The 15,811-nt window shown below is 34.3% G+C and overlaps 1 protein-coding gene across 5 annotated transcripts in view; it reads left to right on the forward strand.

Moving 5' to 3' along the window:
* The window catches only part of nfia.S (nuclear factor I/A S homeolog), a 184,171-nt gene extending 169,405 nt beyond the window's left edge, over positions 1 to 14,766 (forward strand). For all 5 annotated transcript variants that reach the window (XM_018243802.2, XM_041580112.1, XM_041580113.1 and 2 more), the window contains one exon: positions 8,046 to 14,766. In XM_018243802.2, the coding sequence (XP_018099291.1) occupies positions 8,046 to 8,175 (130 nt within the window). In that variant the 3' untranslated portion in view covers positions 8,176 to 14,766. The remainder of the gene's footprint in view (positions 1 to 8,045) is intronic.
* The last annotated feature ends 1,045 nt before the right edge of the window (positions 14,767 to 15,811 follow it).

A 15,811-nucleotide genomic window follows, 5' to 3' on the forward strand; every position in this document is an offset into this window, starting at 1 on the left:
CTACCTGTAAGGTTGGGTTTTACGTTTATGGCACAGGTATGGAACCTGTTATCCAGAATGCTCTGGATAAGGGATCTTTCTATAATTTGGATCTTCATACCTTAAGTCTACTTAAACATCAATTAAATATTAATTATACCCAATAGAATTGTTTTGCATCCAATAAGGATCAATTATATCTTAGTTGGGAAGAAATACAAGGTACTGTTTCGTTACAACAGGTATGGGACCTATTATTTAGAATGCTCGGGACCTGGGGTTTTTGGTATAACGGATCCTTCTGTAATTTAGATCTTCATACCTTAAATCTACATATACATTGGAATTCAGAGGATTATAATCTGTGACTAATAAATGGGCAAAAAATTGGATGAGTAACAAATGTTTTTTGCCCATATAGTTCGTTGATTTCCAAAAGATTTTTAACTGCATATGAATACAAGAATAAAAACATACCTTAATTTGTATGTAGATGATATTGGAAATAATTTACCCTCTTACCACAAACACACACATATAATTTACAGGATATTCTTGGCTCTTGTGCATTATAATTATATAATAGTAATAGGTTTATGTTGAGGTTGCTGCTCTAGCTCCTAGGTTGCTTTATAAATATGAGTATAAGCATTATTTAAAAGAGAAGGAAAGCTACCAAGGCAGTTTATTGACAACAGATTAGCCACAACATTGCAAGCTAGAACACATTTTTATTTTAAGTAAACAAACGCCATTTTTATTTTTTAGAATGCTTTTCCATACCTGAATTAACAGCTCTAGACACTGTCTCTGCTTGTTTAGGATAGCAGCTGCCATATTAGCTTGCTGTGACATCACTTCCTGCCTGAGTTTCTCTTTGCTCGTTCATAGCTCTGAGCTCAGAGGGAGGGGGAGAGGAGCAAAGTGAGCATGCTCAAGCCCCAGCCCTGGAGGTTTTAGCTGAAAACAGGAAGTCTGATACAGAAGACCATGTATATACAATAGAAGGAAATAAATGTGGTGTTTCTTTTGACAAAGGACTCAGAGCAGCATTACTTTGAGGGTTTACTAGTGTATGTAGACCTTTCTGATAAAGCTTACTTAGTTTTAACCTTTCCACAAGGCACAGTTGCTTTTCTGCACTTGACTATATATAATGCACAATTATGATTTTTAATGTAGTGTTTTTAAACCCCATACCAAAAAAAAACCATGTAAGTATTATTAGGGTGACAACTATTACATACAAAATTTGTGTCACAGTTTTTATTGGTGTGCAAACCAATAATGCAATTAATTCTTGGGCTGTATATAGAAGTTTGCAGTCACCATGAGTCAATGACCTATTCAGATGCACAACTGAACTGTAACTTTCTTAAAAAAAAAATTTGCGCTAAAATCCTTCGAATTCGATATTCGAATTCGAAGGATTTTACTTCGAGGGTCGAATTCAAGGGATTATTAACCCTCGATATTCGACCCTTAGTAAATGTGCCCCTCAATATATAACCCCCTGAAAAAATATTCTTGCACAACTGAACTGTAACTTTCTTAAAAAAGACACTTTTAGTTACAAAGTTTGTACAAAGCATGCATAAGCTGACGTGCCCCGTCAAGGCAGTGTCCATGTGTCAGTCCTATCATAAGTGAAAAAATAAAGTGTTTGGGGGGAGACAGACCATACCTGCATATATATATATATATATATATATATATATATATATATATATATATATATATATATATATATATATATATATATATATATATATATATATAAAATGGCTCAAAAGAAGCTAGCACACACAGGACTTATGGATTAAAAAGGTTTTTATTTTAACAGAAAAACAGTTTTTTTCTGTTAAAATAAAAACCTTTTTTTCTCCATAAGAGTGTGCTAGCTTCTTTTGAGCCATTGTAAATACTAATACATAGCTCTGCACCCAGGCACCTTATACCAGTATATGTGCTGTGCCGGCATTTCCATTTCTATATATATATATATATATATATATATATATATATATATATATATATATATATATATATATATATATATATATATATATATATATATTATTGTAAATAAAACCAGAAATATTAACACGCTGCTAGCAAAAAAAAATCTTTGCTAGTGGTTAGAAACTGGATCATGGTAAAATAAGACTAGATAAACCCCAACGATATTACTTATAAAACCGTACTTTCATCTTGTAACTTTTCTCAATCAACAAGCTGTCATGCTTTAACCCACAGTTAAGTTTATATTATATGACATGTCCATGGATTGAAGTAGGAAATGTTATATCTGGTGTGTGTGGACAGCCAGGATTTGACCACAAATGATCATTACAGTAACGAGTACCAGCCTTATGGGGAGAAAAATGTGGTTTGGATTTTCAAGACATGTTTTTCTTAGGCTTTCTTAATTTTTCTGGCAACAGATTTGCTGTCACTTTCAAACCACACAAACAGCAAGCTATGTAAAAGTTAATTTTACTTTAGCTCCCTCAGCTGACGCCTAAGCAGTTTTTTTCCCTGCCATAAAAAAAATTGATTTCAGCTATTCTTATGAAGCACTATGTCTAATCTTTAAAGGGATACTCTCATGGGAAAAAAAACTAATTTTTCAAAATGAATCAGTTAATAGTGCTGCTCCAGCAGAATTCTGCACTGAAATCCATTTCTCAAAAGAGCAAACAGATTTTCTTATATTCAATTTTGAAATCTGACATGGGGCTAGACATATTGTAATTTCCCAGCTGCCCCAAGTCATGTGACTTCCGATGACAGGATCCCTTTAATATGTTAATGCTTCGTATTGGAATATACATAATAATTTTGGTTGTGTTTATGTTCAGCCAATTTTTCACTTAAAGTTCCCATATTTTAGGTACAGTTATAGTGAGACAGTAACAAAAAGTCAGTGTTATAAACGGAGACTCATTATCAATGTAGGATGATAAAGGAATTAATAGGTGCTAATTTTGCTCTAAACCAATCACATAAATAAGTAAGTTGTTATTTAAAAGCAGACATTAGATTTGCTACAGGTTATTTCAGCAGTAGCTAGCAGTTTAAATAAACATTCTCATAGAAGCATGAGGGTAAATGACGCCACTGCACTTAGCGAAGCTGATGTAAACCTGTTATTGAAATGCACCGTCCAAAGCCGCTCTGGCTGCGGAAATACAGATGCGAAGCAAACTTGGTTGTGTGGAGGGCATCTTCAAACAGGAATCAGAGAAACCAAACTTGTTAAAATGAAGAATCTTTATTATTCCTTGTTAAAACACACACCATGCGAGCAGGCAGGGGGAAAGCTTAATGCGTTTCGTGATCAATAGTCACTTCATCAGAAGACATTGTCACCCTAACCAGATTTCAGCCCTCCCCAGACACCACTTTAGGCCAGCCCCACAGTTTGGAAATCACGAATCTCAGATTTAAGGCAGTTGGCCATACACTATAAGATCTGCTCATTTGGCGAATGAGCGGATCTTTCCCTGATATGCCAACCAATGGCATGGCTATATCCGAACGTTCGGCCCGATCAGATTACAACGAGGAATAATGGGCTCAGACGGTTGATCGCCTGAAAAATTAAACCTTCACGATCGATATTGTGGCCAGATATCGATCTGTCAGACCCATCAAAAGATCCCATAGCCTCATAGATAAGATGCTGAATTGGTCTAAAGGACCAATATCTGCAGCTTTAATCTGCCCATGTATCGCCACTTTAAAGAACTAAAAAACCACAAACAATAAATAATGAAAACCAATTGCAAATTGTCTCAGAATATCACACTTTACATCATTCTACAAGTTAACTCAAAAGTGAACAACCCTTTTAATACATTCGGCCATTGTTCATTTCAGTCTGTATGATCATTAGTCTAACACTGATCAGGCTACTCAAAGTTAGAAAATAAAAGCAATGATCAGATTAGTTGCTGTGAGTAACATCACTGGTGCAATTTAGCACCTATGTTTATAAAAGAGCATTTAATAAGGCAGGGGTTTAGTTAAGTGGCTTGCCACATGGTCTAAAAATATCCATGCAACTTTATGTCTAAATCAGGCGAATGCCCAGCTTAATGGAAACCATCAGCTTCTTCTGGCATAAGACACAGACGTTTAGATTAGTTTCATTTGTCAGTTGCACTACTGGAGTTCAGAAATACATGAAGGACTGCAATCTGAGCATTTTAGATTAAGAGCCAACCAGAACTTGCAACTTGTTATCTACCAACAGCAGCATTTTGACAGATGGCAGCAGTGAGGATCACTTTCTGACCCGGAAAAGGCTGCTCTTATTAATATTGTTTACTCTTTATAACAGCCATTTCACAGCCATAATAACACAAATCTCTCAGTCGACCGAGTCCTAGCAGCGTCAGAAGATCTACCATTTTATTGCATCTATTCATTACTATTATCACAATATTAAGACACAATGGGCAAATTTGCCCATGGGCAGTAACACATGGCAACCAATCAATTTGCTGCTTTCATTGTTCTACTTGCAGCTGTCTTTAAAAAGCTAATCATTGATTGGTTGCTATAATAACATAACAATAACAGCCCATGGGCAAATTTGCACAGTGTTGATAAATGAGCCCCAATATGTTTTTTTCTATATTTCTGGTTTACTCTGCTCTCAGGTGCTTTTAACTGGGTGCTCCTCCATAGATTTTTCGTGAGCCATGTGACCTAAATTCTCCTTAGATACTCTGTTCACTTTTCCTTATGGAAGGCGCCTTGTTGTAGTGAGCTGCATTTTTATTCCACCTGCTGGGAACAATTCCTGGAGAGAACACTGTATTTCCCCAGAATTCAAGCATCACTCCCACTGCTATTGGGCAGAAATCTTTGTGCCAAATTCCAAAGACACAATATATTTGCACAGAGGCACCGATTTGTAGCTACACCTACACCATCACCCATTATTAGTGAACTATTACTAAGGTTGCAGCTGTTTAAAAACGAGTGTTTTGCAGTGTCTCCGTTATATGAATAACAAAAATTAAAACAATAATAGATTTCAGAAAGCATACAATAAGGAATGAAAGGATTTTGAAATATAATAATAATTGGTTCCATCTTTTTTTTTGCTAACAAGTACCCTCATAGATATTCCTCACAGTGCTCCCTAGATCCCTTCCAAATAGTTGGATTGTGACTGGTCAGGATCCTATGCTGCCATTCTACAGGAAATGGGTCAGCAATCCATTAAAATACCATTTCAAAATTCATCTTTAATTTAGTCAATGCTGAAGTTAAAACGTATACACATATAGTATATAAGAAGTATGTTTATGCTCAAATCAATAGGCGTTGCCAAGACGTTGATATTTGTTTTTTCATTTGTTTTGTTTTTAAACTTTTTTTAAGTAGCTGTGATCACGTCTCAGGCCGTCTGGTAACCATGAGAAACCAGACATGATGTAATTCCAGATTGAACTTGAACTTCAGGGACTTAGAATGTGGGGCAGGGGGAACAATGAACCATAGGAATCCGTAATGTCCATTTAGCAGAGGACCATGTTGGGAACACTGCGTTTACATTTAAGGGAGAGAAACAGCAGGATCTGCTGTGTGATCAGATTAGACAATCTAGATACAAAATGTTGAAGTAAAAAAAACAACCTTTTACCCGAGCAAATATTTTCTTGCTTTCTCTTTGAATCTGCATATTCCAGCAGGATTTACAAAAAAACGGGTTTCTTTTTGCAGCAAACCACTTGCTTGCTCTAAGCAGAAGCAGTCTTTGTTAATTTAGGTAGAACAAAGTTAATCTTATGTTTCCTGTCTAATGACTTTTGGCAGAGCTGCTTAAAAGAGAGGATCACCAAGTCTGCAAAAGCTTATTAGGTGACTTGGCGATTTAAAAACCCAGCAACTGTATATGGTTATATATGTATAATTTTTAAAGTAGCATGCATTTTTTTTACCTCCTTCTTGGAATGCAAATGGACAATTGCTTTAAGGCAAAGGCTATAATATAGATTCCACATATATGTGATGGTAGTAAAATGGTAAGAAGAATTATTATCCATCAGAATAAATCAGGGATAAAATCAGGACACATGTTTATATCAGTGGCAGTTCCCATTTAAGAGTAGGCAGGCATAACGAGGTGATCATAATGAGGTGATGGTGACAGATCCAACATGGTATAAAGTGATAGTGAAAAATAATGCACACTAGGACAGTGAAGGATAAGGGTCATGGTATATAATGAATAGGGGAGATGGTATATAATAAAATATACATTTAAAGTAAACTTTAAATGAAAATCGCAAGGCTTCTATACATAAATACCTTTCCAATTAATTAATCTGTTATTAGTAAAATCTTCACCTAATGCCACCAAGCCAGATGAGTGGGAAATGGATGTGGTCAAGGGCCAAACAGTATTAAAGGACATGTAAAGACTACATTTTCCTACCATGTATAAAAGTTGGGCATATCTTCCCCACCCAAGCCACACCATTTGTACTGCACATACCCCCTCCATTTGCTAGTACCATCACATTTTACCTAAAATAAATAGCAGCTTTCACCCAGTGACCATTTTCCCCCTGACACATCATCAGTAACAGGACATTAATGCTGTAACGTTCATGCAATGCAGAATGCAGGTTTATACAGGCACAACATACTTTTCTACTAGGGTTGAGCACTGTAATGGTTAAGATGAGCTCAGAAGAGGTGGTTAGGTGCAAATAAATAGCTACAGTTTCTATGGGAACCAGCAATGCTATCTCTTTATTGGCTATTAGACTGGAGGGTGTGTTTAGTAATTTGAGCTGAGAAGAACTGAGCATGCTCCTGAGCCAACAGCCAAAGTAAATGCGTTAGAGGAGAAGAAGGATTTCTAAGGGATTAAGGAGATGTTGCAGCCTTACTGTTAACCATTTAACAACAAGAGTAGCAGTTATCTAAAGATTTCAAAGAGACTGTTCACTGATTACATTTTTGTGGAGGGGGGTTTACATGAAAGAAAATGGGAGCTCAAAACAGATGAATGTAAAAATTTTTTGTGTACTGTTCTGACCAGTTCTGCAGTTTAGATTAAAAAAAATTCTAGTTTTCAAGATGTAAGCAGTTTTGATACTTTATCTAGTAGGCCAAATGAACAGCAGGTAGTGTTGTGGTTTCAAAGTCATTATTTTAGCAGTAAAGAAACTGCTGAAAACTAGGGAAAGAATTACTTCCTTTAAGTCTGATCCATATTTTACATAATTGGTTGATTTAGGTGACTAAACTTGTAGTAAAGTCTGCACTTTTTCTTACATAACTTCACATATAGGTTATTCCCTAAACTATTTAGCAATACAGATAGAGAGATGAATAAACTGTGATAATCCAAATAACTTTTCCCCCCAAGACATACAATACACAAGTTTATATTTACTTTATTGTAGTTGGTAGGTTCACCATGAGCATGTTACTTTTCTGGTTATGTTAGTGTAACGCAAAAAGTTTTGAACTGGGTCTACCATTGTTCTTGTCCAGGAGTTTCGAATATTTTCATTTTTCACACCTTCACTACTTATCAATATGTTATATATCAGTTCTCACACCCTTTTGGAGATACAGGGTTATAAGGGTCAGTCAGCAAACACCACATCTCTGTTATATACATTTTGGGTCATAAGATTTTATGTTTATGTTATGTTATGTGTTTATATGTGAAACATGGAGTTTATATGGGCATCACAAGTGAATCTGGTTTCACAGTGCTTGTTCTCCAAGACAATTGCACATATTAGATAACTCAGTAACCTTCTACCTGTAGACACATAGACAAAAAACAAATAATAGTTATCATTCTTTGCTTCTAAAGAAAGAAGGGTCCGAAAAACATTTTGTTGTGGTGCCTAGCAACTAGTTATTAGTTTAAGAATTGTTTTTATTTTAATACAATATGCTCCTAATAGGAAGCCACTATAGTGTATACTTGTCTTTTTCTCCCAACACTGTAATAACTGTAACTTTTTGGATAATACTGCACAGCAAAAATCTAAACAATCTCTATCCTTTTATTTATTTTGCAGTCCTGGTACCTGGGCTAGTTTGGTTCCTTTTCAAGTATCGAACAGGACAGCAATCCTGCCAAGCAGTGTCCAGAATTATGGACTGAATTTCGTTTCAGAACCCTTTCTTCAAGCGGAAACAAGCAACTGAGGAGAATTTTAAAAAATACATAAAACTGAACAAAAAGAAGAAAGGACGACAGGACTAAAAAAATAAATGAATAAACTTTTAAAAATAATTTAAGGAAGAGAAGATAAATTGACCAGCATTTGCAGCACTTACAATCACTGATTCCTTTAACCTTTTTAAGTACTTGCAGGACCTGTGACACATTGCAAAGCAATGCTTTTCAGGCCTCTTGAAACATAAGGGGTTAACGCAGAAGCAGTCATGACACTGAGAGGGTGGCAAATATATTTTCACAAATGGGTAGAATGGAACTCCTGCTTAACTAGCCTTTGTTATCTGATGTCTGCTGGGAAATAGGCACTCTTTCTCCACAACCGTATATTTTATATACATTTTCTAGATGCCTTAAAAATTGCATGATAAGCTAGTCCTGTTTGGTTTTAGTCTTGTTATTGTTTACGCATGGGAACATTTTCCCAGTTTTTCTCATGAAACAAAGGCTGTGAGGTAGCAACAAAGCTGCGAGAACAGGCCTCAGGGCCTCCCCCCCACCTAAAAATCTTTTTTTTTTTTTAAGATTGTCATATTTAACAGCATGTAAACAGAAAACTACATACCTTTCAATCACTGAAATCAGTCAAGAAGAGAACTAAGTTTGGTGTGCTACCTAATCTGCAATGTAAGAGAATCTGTGCCCATCAATGTTTTCATACTCGTACAGGGTTACCAGTTTAATGAGTCAGAGGTGGAGGTGAAATGTCTGCACACAATAGAATAGAGGCAAGTGCTACTGAGATAATAAATTCATTATGGGCCATTAACAAGAGTCAGAAAGCCCTCAGACTCTAAACAGTAGGGCATGAAAAAGCTAATACCTGTTTTGTGGTAGAGGGGACCTATGTTTTTCTAGGTTCTACCTCTGGTTCTAAAGGTTAAAAATAGAAACAAGTGTATTTTATACCCTCAGTGTATGAGGGCTATTTAAAAGTGGCAAATACGGACAAGTGTTTAAGGGAATGAAATGAATGGAAACGTAGCACTTATAATGGTTAGGCTGCCCCTAGGGATCTGAGTGTTTTATTTATTTATACGTACAAGATGTATTGGGATAATTGGGTGAGAGTCAGCACTAGTAACAAGTTACAGGCATTAAGTTCAAGTTTGCAGCTTGCTAAGTGGAAGCAGTCAAAGTAAAACGAACATGCACTTTTGCTGAAACCTGCCATTGGAGCTGTGCTGGAAATAATGCGCTTTTCAACAGAGATTATTACATGTCATCAGATAGAAGAGGCATCTCTGTTATAAAAGAACAATATTATTAATTAATCTCTCCAGTAGATCAGATTTGCATGGAAATATAATGTCCACTTTACGTGCCTTGCCTTGAATTATAAAAAAAAAAAAAAAAAGTGACATCACTCCACTTCTTTTGCTGCATTTATTATCATTTGAAATCGATACCATTTTTATGGCAGAATATTTTGTACTCCAGAGGGGGAAAATATGTGACATCCTACATTTTTTAGACAGTTATACCTTCTCACATTTATAAAACATATCATGGCTATGTATAATTGCCGCTTAAAAAAAATGTAATCAACCAGCAATATTTTCAGTATTTTGGTGTTTTTTCTATTAATCTTTCATGTTTTTCATCTTCCACTTAATAATGGGAAGGAGGGAGGGGGGCAGGTATGGGGTTGAAATTTTTACGAATTATGCAATACCAAGTTTTGCCTATGTAGGTAGTGCTTTTAGCAGTATTTGGTTAATTTAGGTAATTTCGCAGATAAAAAAAAAGAAAAGGACAAAAAATACAAAAAATTAATGTATGTTTTTTTTCAATTGACCAAAGTGGGTACTGCTGTTTTTGCAGTGTGATAAGGTCCTTTTGTGTACTGACATGAAGAGGGAGTTTTGTTTTTATATATATGAGTATAACTATATATAAATATATACTGTGGGAGGGCAAAATGAATACTAAGGTCTTTACACTGCTGCTTTAGGCAGCATGCCCATAGAAGGAGCCATGACTGCAAAGCAATGCTTAATGGGGTGCCATTTTTATTTTCATGCAAAATATTTGTTTCAAATAGAATTAGTGACCACTAAAAATGTTTTAGGATTTTTTACAAGCACTCTATTGGTCAGTAGTGCTGCTTCTAATTCAGTTCTTTAGATATGACTCAGTTAACTGATGAACAGGACTCAACTATACTGGAGGCTTGTCTCTCCTCCATTTATTGAATAAATATAAGGATACACAAGTCATATTGAATATAAATTAGTTAGTTTTTATTGCTTTTCTAATACATTTTAATGTATTATTTACATTAACAAATCCAAGACAACCTAGTTGTACATCGTATAGCCCAAGATTAATTCTAATTGCTGATTTAAATACTTATAAGGAAACAAGTGGAGCCTTCATAATTCTTTGCTAACTAATTCATATTCAATATGACTTGTGTATCCTTATATTTATTCAATAAATTGAGGAGAGACGAGCCTCCAGTATAGTTGAGTCCCGTTGATCATATCAGCATAAATATACTTGTTATTAGTTCAAGTGCCAATTACTTTCATATCAGCTAGCATTATATAGAGATTATATTTGACTCACTGAAGTGAATTTTTAAAAAAAATTGAGTAGCACAGCAAGAACATGTCCATATGCAAACATGATCCACAGAGATAAATATCTGTATACCAGTACTTTTATTCATTTGTTTATTGCACTGGGATATATGTAAGGACAATCAGTATTGCACAAAAGCCCCTTTAAAAAGGCAAAATATATTTGAGAATGGTTTACATCTTTATACTTTTAAAGATGTACAGTATCTATTAATCACTTGGAATACATGGTAGAGTGCTAGTGCTTCCACAGCAGTTTACACTATTTTGGCATTGAACATATTGTTTTTATTTTCAGGAAAATGCAGAAATCAAGGGGATTATTTATTTAAGTCCAAATGACAAAAAAAAATTTTTTTTTTTACTATAAAATCTGAATTTTTAATGGGAAAAAAACTCAAATTTTTCGAGATTTATGATACTCTGAGGATGGAAAAAGTCAGAATCTGAAAATCCGGCATCTCAGACCTGCTGAAGTTGTATTCAAGTCAATGTGAGAGGTCCCTATCCTATTTGGAAGTTTCTGTGGACTGCACTGAAATAAGGCCAAAAATCGGACTATTTTGGATTTGGATTTTAGCTCGATTTTATCTAGTTTGTCCCCAATCCAATTAAATTGTGCATTTTTATTAAAAAATAAGGTCAAATTGTGGATTCTAGTTTGCTCTGATTTTTTTATTTAAAAAACTCAGAAAAATTGGGATTTTGATCAATAAGGCCCCCATGTATTCCAACAAAATTATAAAAATTGCTAGGCCCAAAATAGATTTTTATGTTTTAATTGTGTTGCTCTTCTGTACGTGTAAATCAGTAAACATTATATATAACAATACAGAAACTACCCCAGTTTTATGTGCACTGTACTGACTCTGATATTGCTTTGCAGTCCTGGCCTCTTTGCTATCACCGCTAATTTTGTGTGTCCCCTAGTTTGACATGAACATTTAAAGGCTTAGTTAATGAAAGAAAATAACAGAAAAGGAGACTCTACATAAAATCATGGCAAAACAATTGAACTGATATATATATCATATCAAATATTATAGCAATATAGCTATGGGGAAATATTCAGCTGGGCAGCTTGGAAAAAAAATATGTGAATAAATCTGTGAAGCTGTTAAGTAGCGAGAAGTGAGGGTCTTTGTAATGAACCGTATAGACAGTTATTTGTACACTGTATAGTTTTAAGATTTTCTTTGAATTACATGCGCCCTCAATTGTTAAGCTACCTTTAAGCATTTTTAATGGGAATATAATTATTTCCATTTTTAAGTAAACAAGAATATTGCTTGTTTTGGAACTGGACTTGGGTTAAAACTCTCTGGTTCCGTAATTTATGTATTAGAATTTTTTTTTAAGTTTAAAAAAAAAATACTGTCCATGCTAGGGATTGTTTCAGATCTACCTATACTTGAAAAGTATAGGTTACTAATCATTTAAAATGTAAATGGAGAAAAGTTATATTTTATGAAGGTTATTTTGTTGTATTTAGTATTTGAAAAGTTGGTTTTTTGGAACATTTCAGAATGTTGGAAGCTACACTGTCTTTATATTAGTATATATGTCCTCTAGCAAACAGAATTATGTGTTTGTTACATGTTGGTATTTAAGGTTAGGTTTGAAAAGCATTCAGGAAAGAGCAAAAAAAAGAAATAGAACAATACTTTTTAGTATCTCACACGACCATGTCCTCAGGGAGCATAATTTTGGATTTGCAACTTTTAGCTTCACAAGGACTCTATGGAAAGTACAGATTGTATCCATCAGTGACACTACCCATTTTATTTTGCATTTTTGTTAAGATAGGCTGGTGAAAACAAAACGCCAGAGGGTGACATTTGGGTATAGTAGAAGAGTAAGTATCAGATCTGTTAGTCTCTTTGGAATGTGGATATTGCTCATCGCCTATTACAGCTTGGTTACTTCCAAAAAACGTGAGGGCTGTGTGGGATAGAAATGGCTATAGAAGGTTATTCATATTACTTATACATCATTCATGGACAATAAAATACAATATATATTTGCTGGCAGTTAGGCTCCAAAATGACATCCAGTATAGTTTACATGTTCCTACGAGGGTCTTTTGTTAACATAAACCAGCTTCATTCTTGCTTCCTGTTTTTTTGTAATAAATTCCATTAAAATAGATTTCAATTTCCAGGCTTCACAAATCTACCAGAAATAGCCCACAACAGAACATTCGACTCCATTTATATTGAAGGAACGAATGTCGTCCTTCAGAATTGCACTTTCTGCTAGTTTCCCTTTTTTGTTTTCCTGCTCCCCAACCTAATTGTATTGGCCTTGTGGAGCATTTCAGTTACAGTTTAAAAGCTGGTTTTGCCCTTTGGCCTTTCACAATGACCTGTGCATCAGCCAATCTTATCGCCATGACAACCCTTTGTATTGTTTTCATGCCACAGCTTTGTTGGTCACATTTTTATTACTTAAGGGGGACAAAAGAACTAGCTGGATACGGTCAATTTTTACATTTTGTTTGTTTTGCAATTTTTGTTTCCTTCAATGGTTGTAAGTTTTTCTATGATAAAGGTTCAATAGTTATTACTCTTTAGAAATATCTGTGTGTTGCAATTCAAATGTATGATGAATTAGTGAAATAAAGAGCTTTAGTGTCACTGGCTGTGAGTTGTTTGACTTTATCCTTTTTGTTGTGTTTATTGCATGATAATTACAATTTTATTTTATCAATGGCTTTTATGATAGGACATCAACATCAGCTGGTGACACTAAAACTGTGTTTGTAAAACTTTATTTTTGAAAGAATGGTTTTTGGAATAGTGCTACAGGGACTGATGTAGCAACATGTATCTTATTTGGGAAGGAATTTTTTGTGTGTTTTTTTAAGAAGTATGGCTTATTATGCATTTTTCATTGAGGGCATTGAAGTTGCACGGACTGATAAACGTTAATGCAAAATGAGATAAAAAAAAAACCAGCAAAATGTTTACCAAATACTCAAATTAAGTTAGCAGTGCCTGTTCAATTTCACAGTCTCTGTTGAGTTCAGTTGTAAATATGTTTCAGATAGCAATTTCTTCTTCACAAATAATTCAATTGAAAAAAACAAAAATGTTTCTACATCATGTAGAATGCGAGGGAGTAGCTCAGTCCAAGTACTGGGCTTCTAAAATTGCTTAATTGGATGAGGCAGTCTTCATCAAGCTGTTTATTTGTGCTTCTCATATAGGACTTTTTGGAAGCTTGGGAGAAAGTTACCCCAATATCAATGATATTTCTCTGAGAGCAACCTTTTGTAGGACTGTGTGTTTCTTTAGATAATTTAGTACAACTGTAGGTGACTAGTAGTCAGTTTATTGCTTGCTAGCTACACACCAGGGTTGATCCATTTTAAAACTTTTGGCATATACCATTTTAACAGATGATCGATGACACAAGCTGACCTTGGGCAATATTTTTAGTAATTGGCACTTTCATATTTATCAGTGAACCTTAGCCCTTGCTTGCTAAGGAATGTCTTGAGCACTAGCCCATCTTTGAAACTCCAAGAGCTCACATTTAGTTATTTTATTCCTGTGTGCTGAGATATCTTTTCAGTCAAGCACTTTATTAATTCTATTTGAGAAGAAGTGCATCTCAAGGCTTACTGAGAGTCTTGAAGTGGGCAGTATATGTTTCCAATGGGGGCCAGTAACACTGATATTGATTTTTCTGGATTCTTTATCATATGGACTCATAATAGAACACAGAGACAGAAATTAAAATTTAACATGGGTACTGAATTAAGCTCTTCTGGGTAATTTCTTCATATGTAACAAATTAGCTCTACTTTGCCACAAGTTTTAAACTGGTGTAAATCAAGCTTGACTTATGTGATTGTTACTGTTATATCCAGCCTATACTGCTAGCAGCTGCTCATACTGCAGTCAATTACTGGAAGCGGATATATTTCCTATGCAAAAAACTGTTTAAACAATAAATGAGCTATGCTACAGACATTGCTTTTATGTGTTTTCATTACATTTCCTTTCCAAAGAATTTTTCAAGTTTATGTCCATTAGGAGTGGTTTAAAGGTGTTTTGTTGTATTGCAAGCTGGACCTGAAAGGGGGCTTAATTTGCTAAATGAGTGTGTCTCCTACTTACACATATTTTTACTTCATAACTTACTTTGGTCTCTATATAAATAAAAATTTGCATAATTTTATTATTTTTTACATTAATTACCATTTTCCATGCTTCACTTCTTTGTTAACTATAATACACACTTTTGGAGAATATACAATTGTATGTATTTCTTTTTTAATTATATGTAAGTATAATGAATTGTTTAAACATAAGTACATTTTCGATAGGGGAATATGGTGTGTTTTTATTTTGAAGAATCATCCATGGAGGTTTATCTTAATATTGTATGTCAGCAATTAAATTTGAATGGTGTTTAAAAAAAGATTCTACATGAGACAATAGGGCAGATTTAATAAAAGTAAAAAGTGTAAAAAAATTTTTTTTTACGTCATCCTTGATCTACATCAATTGTGGATTTCATTGTGAACATTTTTCACAACTTCTTGTGACTAGAAAAATTTGAAGCAGATGTTTTTTGCCTGCACAAAGCCAACAGGCATTCTTTGGTGAAAGACCTCTGGTGGAAATTGTAAAAAAGCTTTAATAAATTAGCCAGAATTTTTGACAAAAAGTTGGGGAAACTTTGCAAAAAATTGCAACCAAATTTGGCAAAAATATGAAAACATTTTATATAAATGTGAGGAAAAAATCTGCCTTTGTGCAAAACAGAGAATTATAATGGTGAAATACCATTCAATTTTCTATAAATCTCCCCCAGTCATTAGCTTTTTCAAAGGTAAGTACTGGGTTTAATGTTTTATTTTTATACATCGATTGTAAATTGGGATGTTAAATTGCAATATATCCAAAATTCACAATTTTTTTTCTTCTAAACAGACATCTTAAAAAAAACATGAATTTATCTACACCTATTTAATATGTTAAATATATAATACGGACTCCATTTTACCTTT

The sequence above is a fragment of the Xenopus laevis genome, chromosome 1S (assembly GCF_017654675.1).
Source record: "Xenopus laevis strain J_2021 chromosome 1S, Xenopus_laevis_v10.1, whole genome shotgun sequence".
NCBI lineage: Eukaryota > Metazoa > Chordata > Amphibia > Anura > Pipidae > Xenopus > Xenopus laevis.